This window comes from Hippocampus zosterae, chromosome 4 (genome assembly GCF_025434085.1).
Source record: "Hippocampus zosterae strain Florida chromosome 4, ASM2543408v3, whole genome shotgun sequence".
Lineage (NCBI taxonomy): Eukaryota > Metazoa > Chordata > Actinopteri > Syngnathiformes > Syngnathidae > Hippocampus > Hippocampus zosterae.
This window is the reverse complement of record NC_067454.1, coordinates 16,763,663-16,779,440: the sequence shown is the minus strand read 5'-3', so window position 1 is coordinate 16,779,440 and position 15,778 is coordinate 16,763,663. Positions and strand designations below refer to the sequence as shown.

At 42.4% G+C, this 15,778-nt stretch overlaps 1 protein-coding gene across 4 annotated transcripts in view; it reads right to left on the bottom strand.

Annotated features, from left to right (window-relative positions):
- The window catches only part of scube2 (signal peptide, CUB domain, EGF-like 2), a 38,376-nt gene that overhangs the window by 3,449 nt on the left and 19,149 nt on the right, over window positions 1–15,778 (bottom strand). For 2 of the 4 annotated variants that reach the window (XM_052063621.1, XM_052063623.1), the window contains exons 10-20: window positions 13,726–13,842; window positions 13,101–13,223; window positions 12,702–12,818; window positions 10,695–10,784; window positions 10,453–10,575; window positions 8,264–8,431; window positions 7,735–7,941; window positions 3,568–3,738; window positions 1,938–2,105; window positions 1,073–1,234; window positions 799–996 (exon numbers count right to left, since the gene is read on the bottom strand). In XM_052063621.1, the coding sequence (XP_051919581.1) occupies window positions 799–996; window positions 1,073–1,234; window positions 1,938–2,105; window positions 3,568–3,738; window positions 7,735–7,941; window positions 8,264–8,431; window positions 10,453–10,575; window positions 10,695–10,784; window positions 12,702–12,818; window positions 13,101–13,223; window positions 13,726–13,842 (1,644 nt within the window). The remainder of the gene's footprint in view (window positions 1–798; window positions 997–1,072; window positions 1,235–1,937; window positions 2,106–3,567; window positions 3,739–7,734; window positions 7,942–8,263; window positions 8,432–10,452; window positions 10,576–10,694; window positions 10,785–12,701; window positions 12,819–13,100; window positions 13,224–13,725; window positions 13,843–15,778) is intronic. The other 2 variants (XM_052063624.1, XM_052063625.1) reach the window with 2 other exon arrangements.

The window sequence follows — 15,778 nt, the reverse complement described above, 5'->3', positions numbered from 1 at the left end:
CTGGCATGAGTCGTCCCAAGTATAAAAGAACCTGAACACTTTGTTTGCATCAGCAGTTATCCGGTGCAATTGCAAAGTGCAGTCAGGTAACCGTTCACCTGGTGTGGCCGCGTTAGAGTGCCTCAACGTCAGCGGTGAATGCGGGCACATCAAGCAGACAAAGTAAGGAGTGAGAAAAATCTTTTAATAAGTCCGACTTCCCAGTGTACGTGTTGGCCGGGGCTACGGACTAGCTTAACAGCTTTAGAGCGCCACAATGTCTGCCATGAGCATGCACACTTCACACAGAGAAAGCCCGAATAGTAAGCATGGAGGTAGAATTTTTTTTTTTAATTTCTGATGGGACAACTAGTGTGTGGTCAGTGGCTTTGTGTTGGCATGGCCACTTCAAGGCACTTTGTTGTTGTGGTGTGGAAAAGCCCTACGGCGACTCAGATAGATACCAGCCACCAAAGGCTTTAAGCGGATTTATTTTCACATGTCAAACATGTATTGATGTGTCGGTTATAAGAAAGATGCTGGACAGACTAATGTCGGATCTATATTTCCAGGTCATAGTAGAAGTATTTGACTGACAGTTGACATATTTTCACAATTTTGAGGCCTTGTGTTATATTGTATAGTCGCCATTTTTTAAAATCATGTAAATTTGGTATAAATGTTAACAACATTCTTTTCTGTAGTGTGTCACAATGTCTGATTGGGGCTTTACAAGTTAAAGTGAACTGTACTAAACAAATTTAGTGTGCTAAATACTAACTGTAAAAGGTATAGGGACCGAAAGACAACCAGACTCACCACTTTTCCTCATGACTAAGTAGTCTCCACACTCGTCCTCAATTGGCAGGAAGATTTCCGGCACCACAATAAGAATCCTACGTTTGGGCGGCGGATTGATGGTCCACGTGCACTCCACGTTGGCCGGGTAGTTCCCGGGATAGTTGGGGGACTCTATGTAGCCAGTGAAGTCACCCAGCTCGCCCCCGCACTGTCTGTCTGCGAAGCGACACTGTTTCGTCAACTCTTTCGATTTGTTCGGCCAATCAAAATGCTTCGTCGTGTACGCTCATACTTTTGCACTGCATAATGCTGGTGGAGCCATCAAAATCCGTGGATGTGTTTCCAGGGCAGGCGATGCAGTAGTTCTGCCCAAACTCCACCTGAAAGGTGCCCGTGGGGCAGCGGATGCAGCGGTGTGTTGTTGTGTTGTAGTAGTGGCCTGGGGAGCACTGAACTACAAGCACCAGAACACATAGTCGTCAAACAAGTCCTTCAGAATGCCGCATCTGTTTCATTGGCTTTAGTGGAAAGAGTTCAAACCTGTCTGGAATTTTACAAATAAAATCCAAATTGTACTTATAAGACAATGTTCATCCTCACGTCGACAAGTGACACTTTATGTCAGAGATAGATATCCGATTCTGTTTTATTAGAGAGATGCGTACCTCTCACGTTTATGGATTTGCTAAAAAAAAAAAAAAAAAATCAAGGATCCTATTAGTAGGCCAAAAGTGGTACTGGAGTGGACAAAATCGTTCCCAAGTCAATAATTCTAAGTCCTTCTAGCTCCCTGAACTTTCTTATTAAGAAAAAAATGCTGTGTAGAAATTAGTCATTTTCATTTCAGCAAGTTGTTGCACAAAAGAAGATCATCTGGAATTAGATATGTCTTATAAGCAGACTGCTACTCTACTTAAAACAAAACTCTATTTGGATCCAGATGCTTTTATTTTGTGTGACCACTTGGAGAAAAAAATGCAGTTAAGCAAGACACCATTTTTTCAGTGTTGTGAGGACAAGCATGTACTAGTACATGGAACTTAAGGTGGATATCAAGAATATCAAAGCCATGCCGCTGTATCTGAACACAACAGTAGTTGTTTACATAGTAAGCAAGAAAAAAAATAAAAAAATAAAAAAAATAAGAAGCAACACACCTTTGGTCTCACACTCTTGAAAGGTGACGGCACCGCTGCGCTTGGTGACCAGGTTACCCCCACAAGGGAAGCAGGTGGTACGTCCCACTTCTGGCTGGTACGATCCCAGAGGACACAACAGGCAAGGGGTGAAGCCATCTTGGGAGAATTGACCTGGGGGGCACTGACCTGAACACACACGTTTAGCAAGAACTGATGTGTTGCAACTGCTTCCATGACAACAAGAAAGCAGATGTTGGAGGGAAAAAAAGTCATGTCTTTTTTTTGTTTTTCAATTTTTTTATCTCCAATCACATCACACGTAGTATCTGGTTGACTAATACAAAGTGGGCGCCTCTGGGAGGCTACAGATAAATCTTTTTGTTTAGTCTGTCAGTGGAGATGTGGATTTAAACTATGGCATCACGCCACATGCTGAGTGCGATAACGACAGGCGGGGAGAGCAAAACATGGTGGCTCGCCCTCAGCGTTTATTCCCAAAGAAGATAAGTTCGCCTCTAAACTCGTCTTTCTTTGGTCTTACACAAAGCAGAGAATTTCTGACAGAACATCCTTATCAAGGCACCGTCGCATCTTGTGTGGTTTCTCATTGTGAAAAAAACGAGTTGCAAGCTGGCTTTTGTATTGCCCAGCTTTCTCATTTGACTGTCAACGTTTCATTTATTCGCATTATCAAATTGTGACAATCTTGAATACACCTCTCGGCCAACATTCTTATGTTGGATTCCGTTTGGTGGGTCATACTTAGTACTTTCAAGGAAAAAAAAAATCAAGTGTGTTTTCTCCTGTTATTTTTGGTTTTTAACAGCATGAACTCAGTCTGTTGGGACTTGGGCAAGTTATTTTTCATTCTTCACAAAAACCTCTGCTGATGTTGCTTTTTTTTAATGGCACACATCCCCTGCTTATTCACAACCCCCCTAATTTGTCAGAAATTATATTTATTTATTGTTTAATTTATCTTTTAACTTTTGGGGTGACCCCAGCTATTTGTGGATTTTTGCTCTTCGGATTTAGGCTTGACCCTTATCCCTTCTCTGCAAATTATTGTGTAGTTTATGTTAAGAACAGATTTGGTTAAAATAAAAGCGAATTGATTTTCTGACAAAATGAAAAGAACAAATGCTCAAATGCTCAAAACAAAGACATTTGCTTTAGCGGGTCATGTAAACTGATGCGCAGGGCCAAATCTCACTCCCATGTCTTGACTATGAGAACTAGAGTGGGCTCCCTCTAGTGGCATATGATCAAATCAAGTACAGTTCAGTTGTATTTAACTTAAGTTCAATACATATACATTGAATCTTTAAGAACTGACCACTGTATTTGAAAACATTTGGTATAGATTTTCTTTAACCTTAAATTGCGACACAATTCAACTGAATCATCATTTAAGTCAGCTTTCATTTTTTGCAGCTTGAGTGCTGTACTAATGTTAAAACTGTGCATAATGTCACAGTAGATTACAATAATATTACACATAGTTTTTAGGAATCAAACCTCAGTCTCATTTTTAAAGAACACATAGGCCTACTAGCTACTGTATTCCAACGTTGGCTATGAAGGTGGAATTTTTTTTTTAGGTAATTTTTGGGGTGCTTAAATGTCTTCTTAGATGCTAAATTTTTACCTCCGCACTCGGAGACGTTTCGAGCTCCCGCCACTTTGGCGACGTCCTTTCCTTCAGGTGTGGGGCACACCTCGCAGGACATCTGGCCTTCCTCGTCCTGATAGGTACCAGCTGGACATGTCACACACCTCCCCTGGTCGCCATCATAGTATGTGCCAACACTGCAGCTCACTGTTGGACAGGTGAGGAGTGGGATTGGTATTTAACACATAAGTGAAGAACGTTGCTCCAAAAAAAAAAAAAAAACAGAAAACATGTCACGCTTGTGTTTATTCAACACAGTGAATGTTTTGTCGTGTATGGGACAAAAGAAAAATACAATCCCCTAAATAAAAATAGTCTTGTAATGTGGCATCTTGGTGCTTCTGTACCTGAGCCGGTCTCCTCATAAAACAAAAACAAAGCATTGGAAGTCCAATGCTAAATGTTGTCTGCACTTATAATTAACAACCATTTAAAAGACAGATCAGTATGTGGCGTGTCAATCGAGCAACCCCGCCGCAAAAGCCATGAGAGGGGAAGCCAGACAACAAATCAAACGGCCCTGACAACACGGCAGATTTACACCATCAACGCTGCACTTCAAGTGTGTAACAAGAACATAAAATTAAAGCAAGCCAGACTTCATCAGCACATCAGCTGCCTTTAAAAGGATCTGACGCACAGGTGACGAAGCCCGCTGTCTTTCAAATCACACGCTAATTCGCAGCAGATTTTCACACTGGGATAAGTGCTGTTTCTTTGAAAGCACTCACCAGCTCTTTTTTTCCCCAGCAAGAAGTACGCTTTACTTCAGCATAACATTGGTGAAGTGATATTCCAGGGAAGCCAGCATTTACTGAAAACAGCATTTCGGTTCCACACTCCAACAATCTCATCTTAACAAACAGATAACATTATGGAAATTCGTTTCACAGCACAACTGCATCTTTGACATCCAGTTTAAGGTCCTTGTGCTCAGTTGTATGCTGCTTGTCCTCACTCGTTTTGTCAACTCGGCATACTAGTTGAATGACTCGCGTCATATTAATAAATAGATTTAATATTTGTTCATGTGAACAAATTATATTGTAGATGCTCTTAAAATAAATATACAAAGTCTTCAAACCAACTGCAAAATGTCCTGAATCCTTTTTTAACATTTTCGGAAAGCAAGAAAAGGCTGAACCAACTGAACTAACAATCTTTGTGGATTAATTACCATTCCGTCAATAACTGCGAATCTACACAGGCAGAATGGCAACGCTTTTTTTTAGCAAGCACATGGACATTTTTATTTTTTGGGTAATATTGTGACAGTAAGTTGAAAATGACTTGGGCAACTATGCTTTAGGATAATGTGTTTGCTCATAAGAAATTATTACCAAATTCCGGTTGACTCAAGAAATGTGTAAAACTGAAGTGCTCATCGCACTTAATACAACTGTGTGGAATAAAACAATACAAATAACAACTGCTTCTAATCAATCTTTTTTTTCACATAAGGCATTTGGGATAGAAATGATAAAACCTGTAATTGACACTAACTAAGCTACGCATACCTCCTGCGTGAGCCGATACGTACACACAACACGTGAAGGCATGCATGCGCTCCCTCATAATTATGTCAGAAACTTCAGCACATCCAGTAAACTACGGTCAGGGGCACATAAAAAGTGCTTCGCCGGGTCATTAATAGCCGTTGCAAACCCGACGCCAAATGCATTCTTGTAAAAAGCTGAGACAAAAGAGCACCCGGGCTCTCCGCAGCTGCCTCCGACGACTTGATGGAGCACGGCTGCTGTGGCTCGCCAAATTACTTTTAATGTTGCCGTAAGGCCCCAAACACAGAAGCAAATCAAAGAGCGCATTTTCCTCTTATCTCTTAAACGCCTAATTAAAGGGACTCTTTGCTTGGGTTCCTCCCTTTCAGACTGATGCCTGTAATTAATTTCGGGAACCTATTCTTAAGAACTCGACTCGGGAGAATAAATCTAGAATCCGAACTTTCAGTGCTCACAAAGGCGTTAATTAATTACGTGAGGTTAAGCAAATTGTTCAATTTTCCCTGCTGAAAGAAAAGAAAATATAATTCTCTCGAGAGCGGTACGATTTTTGGAAGGCCCATTGTTTACCGTGAAAGAGCATGAGGAGCCATCATCGTATTGTCCGAACAGCTTTTATTTGACAGAGGGAAACAGTGAGAGAAGAGACGGAGTGAGAGTGAAAGAAAGAAAAAAACCTTGAAGCCTTTCAAATGCAAAGAGTGCATCCATAGTCCTCCAATTGATGGCCCCAAAGAGGTTTGAAAGACCTTTCACCTCTATTCAAGCCCTCAGTCTTTGCCCACTTGATGACATAGGAAAACACTCGGGTATCACAGTGGTAAGGAGCTGAACCCAATAAAAGGGATCAGCTTTCTGAATCCCCCCATTCTGCTCGGCCCAATCGCTGCTCACGCCCATCATGCCGGGGCCCAAACAGCTGATGCTAATTGATTCCCATGGTGTGGCTGAAGTCAATTCTCTTTAGCAGTTTAGTGACTGGGGGTCATGCAAAGTGGCCCCGGCTGGGGGGCACTTTGGATGCAACAGGAGAGCGGTGGGGGACAAGCCACACTCAAGCTGCCAGCTTCAATCAAAAAGACTTCCTAAACAACTTAAAACAAACAAGGAACAAAAAAAAAAACCCCAGTTCATTTAGTCACTGTTTATATCGACTCGTTAATTCTTAACCTGTCAGTGCCTCAAGAGTGATCACAACTTAACCAGCTCAAAGGATAGCAGCGGCCCGTCGAGGCGAATGAAGCCGAGCACGCTGCCGAAGTCGGTAGAAAGTGAAAGCGCACCTCTCAGAATGCACTGGAAGTTGCCTTGCGGTAGAGCGCCTCGTTGCTCTGAGTGGGCTTTTCAATGAATGGCACCAAACTGCAGAGCTAAGCCAAAGCGGGAGGTGGGGGAGGAGGAGGAGGAGGAGGAGGAGGAGGAGGGGAAAATATAGCTCCTTTAAAGAGCTGGAGGTTAAGAATGCCTTTCACTCACCCCCACTCCACCTCCGCCACCACCTCTTTTCTTCTAAATAACATGTCCACGCCTACTATGGACATTGGACTGCTTAATGTTGATCTGAGAACATAGCACTTAAGATCTCCCTTACTCACATCATGAGACAGTATATCAGAGTCACATATTACAAACTCATGAAAATACATCGACACCTTTCCCAATAACACAGTCAGATGCCTCATGTAAGGGAGGATTTATAGTAGGGAAGGCCTCTTATACTGTTTTCGATATGCATCGGTTAATACACTAAATGTGTTGAGAAGCGATCCTAAAAAGGAATTTGGCAGTATTGTTTTAACAATGAAGCAGCAAAAAAAGGTAAAGGAGTTAACAGTTACAACGAGGCACTCTTAAAACAGCTATGCCAGCTGACCGACACCTTGGCTGTCAAGTTAGAGTTAATTCAAGTTAGAACCTCCACCTTTCCCTGCGCACACTCACGGTCAACAACGTGGAGCTCGAAAACACTCACACCAGCCCAGCCCGAAGCCCCGGTGCACACTGGCTGTCAAATCTGACTTTCCCTCAGCTAGTTCTTTCCCTGCTCTCTGCATGATGTGCACACACTCACTGACAACAAGGCACACTATTTAAAGCAGACATGCCAGCGGACTATCTGAAGGGAAGATGGATTTTCGGGGTGTAGGCTAGCTAGCTGCCTAGAGAACTGCTAATGCGAACCAAGGGGTTCAAGTTCATATAAAGTGGGGAAAGGGCTTCCCATCGTGTGTTTTTTAGCCACCACCCAAAAAAATCAGGAAACGTGTCATGGTGAAAAAAACGTTCAGCACCATATTTCTATAATTATTACAGTACTACACAGTACGAAGTGTAAACACACTTTCAGCAATTATATTCCAAAATGCATCACAAATTTAGAAAGAAATCTCTGAATCCACTTTGCAATGTCTTTAGGCACAATCAATAAATGTGCATTTCATCTTTTACCATCAATTGTTTGTTTAAACATTTATTTTTATTGTGCAATACATTGTAACCGAGTCATTACTTAAGTTCAGGGTTTTTATTTTCCCATAAACAAAGCCTAGCATTCATGCTAATGAATGTACATACCATAAACAAACATAATCACTGTACAAAATAGAGTAAAAAGCGAACTCACCACACCTCCTGCCCACCAGCACCTGTCCCGCCAAGCAGCGTCCTGCTCCTTCCGCCGGCTGCGCCAGATTCTTGGCCAGCTCGTAGTCCGAGCCGGCAAAGTGGAGGTGGAACTGTTCCCGGTTGATGGACTTCCTCAGGGTGCGGATGGTCTTCCTCAGCCTTTTCTCAGAACGTCGTCTCATGCAGTTCAGGTCGCAGCCCTCTGCTGAGAGAAGAGCGAGATACCACAACTGTCTCCAGGAGGGGAGGAAAGATGTCACCTTTGTGTTCGGTGTCAATTGATGCCTTCCTTGGAGGCTGGCATGCAAATGTGGACATGCATGGAGACAAAAACCCTCAAGATAAAGACACACTTTCGCCCAGGAATAAGTCGTGACATTAATATCTAAACATGAGATCCTTGAGCCCCAAGGTACAGTCCACCACCATTGCAGCACACTCAAAACAGGAGATACTTTCACAGACAGAAGCAACAGGAGGAGACGAGGAAGCAAAGACTGCAGGCAGGCAGGCAGGCAGAGACCAACCTGTTACCTCCTCTAGGTTCACATCCAGCTCAAACTCGGCCGTGATGGATGAGCCATCCTCTTCGGCTGCTTTCCTCCCGTGGCGGCTGCGCCCTCGGTGCGCCGACGAGGTGCAGCGCAAGCTTACGTAGCTGAACTGCACATTCTCGGTGAAGAGAAACCTGCTGTCTGTAGACAGTGGGAGAGCATCATCGACTGTCAAACGATCAATAAGTATCGTCGTGCAAATTGAGATGGAATAGGAAGTTCCGTTATGTTGTAACACTGTCATAGATTTAGTGGCACACAGAAGCCCTTTACATGAACCAAAACATTCAGACCACATTTGATTTACAGCCCGGGCTCAGAGTGGCCCGTAAAAGAGTCTTGCGCTAATTCCACCCACGCTTGTCACTGGCAGACGAGGTGGTGCGCCAAGACCGGCAAGACAAACCAAACCACATCACTAGGCCCACAAATTTCTTTCACATATGCGTCTGCTTTTTGGCTTTGTTTTGAAGCGGCCATCATGTATGCTTGATCGTCTTTAGAGGGGAGCTCACAAAAGTTCTTTTGTAAGTTATACAAAGCTTTATCCAAAGAAGTTGTTGTTTTAGACGTGCTATTTTCTTTTATGGAGAATCGCCCTCCTCTCAGTGAAAAATGCATTCCTGCCCACACCAGGATATTCAAATTAAATGAAGCGAGAGATCAGACTAAATGGGCCTGGGGGTTTCAACCATTCCCCAACCATTTGTGTTATTCCCCAATAGAAAAAAATAACGACTGTTATAAAACTGCAGTTGTTTGTTTACATTCAACCTTCAGACTGAAGCCCTCACAAGTTATGAACACCCTCGACACACAGTGGAGACTTCAATCATGCTGCTGTCTCTGACTGAAGAACAACTTCACACAACAAGCAGACTCTGGAACAAGAGGGGATAAAACTCTGGACCTCCTTTGTGCCTAATGGCAATGTGAAAGGAGCTCTTATTGTATACTTCCATCTATCCATTATCTGAATCGACCATTATCCTCACAAGGCTCGCGAGCGTGCTGGAGCCTATCCCAGCTGAAGTGGTTGCCGGCCAAGCGCAGGGCACACATTAATAGACAAACAACAACCAGTCACACTTCGGGACAATTTAGAGCAATCAATCAATCTACTATGCATGTTTTTTGGAATGTGGGAGGAAACCGGAGTACCCGGAGAAAACCCACGCAGGCACGGGGAGAACATGCAAACTCCACACAGGAAGGCCGGAGCCTGGAATCGAACCCTTGCACCTCTGCATTGTGAGACGGACGTGCTCATCAGTCTAACTCCGTGTCACACTTGTATACTTTAATAATTGAATACGATTGATATATTTATTTTCTACATTTTTCTTTGGACTCACTTTGGTGGCCAGATGTTTAGGTGTTATGAGCTATGTATTATTTGGAAGGTAATGTTACACAAGCTGTAGACTTACTACTTTACACTGTAGCAAAGTGTAATTTCTTCAGTGTTTTTTTTTCCCCATACAAAGATAGAATAAAAACTTTACAAAAATGTGAGGTGTGTGTTTTGTGAGATACTGTGTGCATATACATTTGTTTAGATTTGTGTTTATAAGTCACTTGTCAAATATCCTGCAGTGGTATCGAAGGAGTTTCTTTTCCTTTTGTAATGTTATTTGAAATGTGTTCTGTAACAACAACTTGACAAGGCACTGCCAGAAAAACCCAAAAACATTTTCACTCAGGGGTGCTCTCAATTTTCTGATGGTATAGACATTAAAGGCTGTTTGTTGAGTTATTTTGAGGAAACAATACATTTCTAGAATGTATATATTGACTACACAACATAATTTCTTCATTGTTGGCCCACATTGTAAAATTGTACCAATATGACAATACAGTGAAATGCCTTTACAACGAAACCCACATGGGCGAAAATACCCCCTAGTGTGAAAACATCTTCATGCATTAACACCATTCCCACTTTACAACGAAAAAAAACCCTGTTGCGTTATAAGAAATCTTTTTCTCTGCTCTTGCCTCACGACAAGATTCACTACAACGAAGTCTAATCCAACAGCGATCTCTACCACCCCCGCCCCCCACACACATACACACTTTGGAGGAGGAGGCCATTAGGTTATCGAATGTGCTTCCTTGCCTAAGTTGAGTGCACTTGTGTTGTATTTTCAAAACGTGTGTACCTGAGCGTGCCGAGTTCAAGCTCTCCCTGAGTCGCTCCTGGCTTCTTTTTAAGTTGCACTTGGTCGTGCCCGACTTGAATGTCGCTGTGGTCTTAATGCGAGGCACGCCAGACAATTCTGGAGCTAGGTAAAAAACAAAAACAAAAAATCTTGTCATTGTGATTAAAGTAAACACCCGGTAAAAACACTCAAAGCCTCAGTGACGACAATCTTGCCACGAATCGCCTGTGTTTTGTACTTGCCGAAGCATTGCAAGCCACTGTTGTTCTTTTGTGCGTCAGCCAAGCAGGGCAATGGCATTCCACAGGTCACGGTGTATGAATCCTCCGTCCCTGAAAACACACACAAGAGGCCGCGGCACATACAAAACTTAGGGCCACAAAGGCAAGCGAGCAGCATGTAAGAACACGATGCGTCTGTCTGCGGAAGGGTGTTGACGACTATTTGCACAACAGATTCCACAGAGGGTTAATGTTTAAATCATGTTTTATAACAACACAGCACCATTGAGGTCGACTTCACATTCTTGACGGCGGGAGCATGTCATTAGAATAAGGTTTAATTACATGCACGGGACTAATGGTGTTTATAATGATTTTCAAACATAAAAGCGTCTGCGTGTACCAACGCCTTGCCATGAGGCATTAATTCAATATCCCCCCGTGTGCGTTTCAATAGAAGTCTGTATTCGACGTCCTTATTAGTCAGTTTAAGGTCCATGTACTAATACCCTATTTGTCCTCACTAGTAAGACAATTCAGCGTACTAGAATAACTGTGTCTTGCTCCTAACATTTTGTCCACTACCAGCGTCACTTCAGATTAACTAGTATGCAATTCATCCTTACGAGTCAACTACTGTGCTCCACTAGTAATACAACTGAGCCACGCTGTACTATGCTCCTGGACCCTATTAACACAAAAATAGAAGGCCCATGTACTAGTATGCTCTTTATACTCACAAGTTGGACCACAGGACATGTTATAGAAACTCTTTCCAGGTGTGCGGAAGCTGTAGTAGTTGCAGGTGGAGCTTTTCGCTTCCTGTCCATGCCAAGTGCCCCGATTCTTTTGTCCATGTCGTGCAGTTGAATGTCTTTGTAGAGTGCATCTTAGCCTCCGAGTTCATTTGAATGACTCCGTCATAAGCAGAGGATGTGGATTTTTTTTTTGTCTGTCTGAGATCTAACAACTACAGGATTATTAAAGGCCGCGGTTGTGAATGAAGGGATGACAAATCCTTTTGAACGGTGCACAATATGAAGCAGATGCAGGAAGTGTTACGTGGGCTAGAAACGGAAGGCCATCAAGGGCGGCACTAAAGGCAAGTTGAGTGCTGTTCGAAGCAAGCGTGTTTCCAAGAATTTGGTCAGAGTTTAGTGATCATTCCAGGATTGGAGGACATTTTCATCCTTGGTCCCCATGAAACTTCAAATTAACCATGCATATTAAAATAAAACATCCACTTTTTGCGTTATTACAGTTGCCCTGACACAAAATGTAATTCTAAAGTTAATCCTGAAACCATCACAAAATCTTACACACCGCTTAAAATTCCCTTTTATCTTTCACATTGACCCATTTATTGATCAAATGTAACAGATAAAACGTGCAGATTTTAATTTGTAGTAATTAGGATCTAAAGTTGTGTCTCTCAGCATGAATGCCACCATGCCACTGACACACCTTCAGCCAACAACAGAAAGATATGGGAAAAAAGTGGACAAGCTGACTCAGTGTATTCTATAAATAAATAAATAAATACATACATAAATGGCGGTTCTACATAGTACCCAAATGATACTTTGGCTGGTACGCATAGAAGAACTGCTCGGTGCTATTTATCAGCACCCATAACCACTAAGAATCTGTGCTAAATAGTATCTTATGGTTACTAAATTCTACCCTTATGCTTGCAAACCAAAGAACCATTTGGGTACAATGTAGAATAAACATTCTATATAGCATTCTAATTTTATTTTTTTGTCGAAATGACATAATCAAGCTAACTGCTCTCACCATAGGTAAACCGATCATGTTTTCTCGGTTTTATTTTTGATATTTTTTATCAACACTTTCAGCTGTAATGGATTGGGCCACACAAACCAATGTAAGCATGTATAGCTCTCTCTCAATTTATCTATACACACACCCACGCACGCACCCACACACACAAACAGCAGTGGAAATAAAAGTGCCATTAAAGGGTTTGTCGCTTTGAGCGCTGCGCTTTCGCTTGATCAAACTCACCACTGCTGATATGAACTTGAGACTGGCATGTCAGGAAACAGCGGTCGCCTCCCTCCTGCTTGCTACAGTTCAATGTAGGTTTCGAGGTGGCTTTTGCAGGTGGTAAACCCTCTGCCTCTAGATAGAAACCACAATAAAACTCCAAGGTAAAAGAGGAACGCGTTGGAAAGTGGCAAAAGGAAGAGGAACCCAATATTTGGACGGCGAGGACAGCACGGCTCTGATTATTGTACAAGCGCACACGAGAAAGTGAGCGTGTGAAAATACAAGAGAAAAGAGAACAGAATTCAAAGTATCTCCTGTTTTTGTCCCACACTCCCTCCGTCTTCCAAAAATGTCATACATGCTTGAGGTTTGTTCAAAATGGCATCTTTTCATGCAGAGGAGGCTTTGACTTACCAATACAGTCCTTTTTGTTCCAGTGGAGCTTGTAGCCAGGGTTGCAGGAGCATTCAAACCCACCCTGGGTGTTCTCACAACCCTGCTCACAACCGCCATTGTTGACGCTGCATTCATTTATGTCTAAGAAGAGAGAGGAAGTCAGCTCGGACTGAGAGTTGCTTTTAACGTTTCTGATAACCTTTTTGGGCTACATGGACACAGTGCAATTATGATATGTTGATCAAAAGAAAACATTACGGTATTATCTTTGGAAAGTTTTGGAGAAATCTCATTAGAATTTTTTTTAAATGTTTGAAATAACAATCGGTGTTACTGGTTTAGTGAGGCTCAACAGTGCCATTGAACAATGCCGTCGACCCCCCCCCCCCCCACCCCCCAAAAAAGCATATTGCTCAAAACAGTGTGCACCACCGTATAAAAAAATTGATACAGATACAAACACCCTGTAGCATACTAAAATATGGAACAGTTAGACATGTGCATCCAAAAGTTTAGAGATGGTCAAATTAAGAACACCCGTCAAGGTGAGTGTGCACTTCAGCCTACAATATCCCTAGAAATTGTGAGCGTAGTGTTTCTCTGCGCATTCACGCGTCTGAAGTTCTACCTAGCCTGATCTCACCTCCACAGTGGGCCAGTCCGTACATGGTGTAGCCTTTGTTGCACAGACACTGAAAGCTACCGGGGGAGTTGACGCACGTGTGATCACACGTCCGCTCAAAGAAGCACTCGTCTATATCTGTAATAAAAAAAAACAAAAAAATCACGTGACATAAAACAGAGAACTGTTCATGAGGAGGGATTTCCCATCCACGCAGACAAACAGGTGCATTTGAATGAACGTTCAAACGGCTCTGGCTGTGGCAATAATTACAGGGGAGAAGAAAGTAATCTTTTAACTATGCAGCTACTATCAGTCTAGCATGTGTTACAAAGCTAATATTTTTACCAAGGCCCAAGCACTAGTGGTCGCACTGACCTACATGTATAACTTAAATTGCAATAACTCATTCCCAACAGTCAATTATCTTCAGTTCATTGCATCGCTGAAATAGATGGGTTTTTTTTCACCAATCAGATTTTAGATTCGCCACTTCGTGCCTTCACGCAGGCTCAGAGTGATGTTAGCAATTTTCAGTCCTCTGGTTGGTTCAGCTAAATATTCTGCTTTGTTTATACCTCGAATTGGTTACGCCAGGGGTGTCAAACTTATTTTAGTTGTGGGCCAATTTTGAATCATGCCTTCCTCAGAGGGTCGTTATGACAGTAAAACCACAAAATTATTATACAACAAAATAATAGATTACTAGTTTTCAAATCAGTAAAGTAAATCATAATAGTTGATTCAATTATTGTTCAAGTGGATGTAAACAGGGTAACAAAATTACAGTATTGTGAAATTTGCCCCGATTTTAGCAAGTTGACATGATTTACTTTTGCGGGCCACATAAAATGAACTGGCGAACCAGATCTGGCCGCCGGGCCTTCAGTTTGACACCTGTGAGTTACGCTAAATATTCATTCATCTTCCGAGCCGCTTGATCCTCACTAGGGTCGCGGGGGGTGCTGGAGCCTATCCCAGCTGTCTTCGGGCAGTAGGCGGGGGACACCCTGAATCGGTTGCCAGCCAATCGCAGGGCACACAGAAACGAACAACCATTCGCACTCACACTCACACCTAGGGACAATTTAGAGTGTTCAATCAGCCTGCCACGCATGTTTTTGGAATGTGGGAGGAAACCGGAGCACCCGGAGAAAACCCACGCAGGCCCGGGGAGAACATGCAAACTCCACACAGGGAGGCCGGAGCTGGACGCTAAATATGCACACTTTATTTACGGGGGAGGATGATGTCAGACTAAAACTGGTTCGCAGATAAAAATTGTGGTAAAAAAATGTACGCAAGAGTGTCGTCAATTTGCTAATGAACGACACTCTTGAAATTTCTATTTTCAAGGTGTACTTTTCAAGAAAAAAAAAAATTTGCGATGACAGGTCAATAAATAACGTTGCCGCCTGTTTCAACCTGGAAAAGGATTTTTGGGGCATTTTGAGAGAATCACGTAGAACTGCTAGAGCTAGCTTACACAGACAGGCAGTTGCAAAGAAAGGTGAACTGCATCATAATCTCTGGTGAGTTTGATGTATTTTATTGAAGGTTTTTCTGTTTTTGTCATATTATGTAAATAAAGATTTATTGATTCTGAAGTGGTATATTGGAGTGAAGAGATTTGGACTTGTTTGGAGATGAGGGTAAAAAAAATAATTCTTGTTGGAGTAAATTAGAAGAAGATTTAGGTCAGGTGAATTTTGTAGCTCAACAAAAGGATATATTGCAGCAAGAGTGATTATGAGTGTCCTTCCTTGTCATCATTTCAAGGGAAATCTGACAATCAGAAAATCCTGCAAAAATAAGGTTTTGGCTATCAAATTATTTCATACTCTATATAACAGCTGTATCTCTATGTTTTGCACAAAATGTCCACCGCCTTGTGTGACGTAACACTAAATTCATAGTTTTATTTGGGGGCTGGGGGGGGGGGGGGGGGGGGTTGTATTAGACTTCCACTTGATTTTTTTAATTGTCAGACAGCAAAAAATGGTTTAAATGTTACTTTGCCAAACATTACTCTGCCCCTACAACAGATCATTCCCACTTGCATTATTTCCTATGG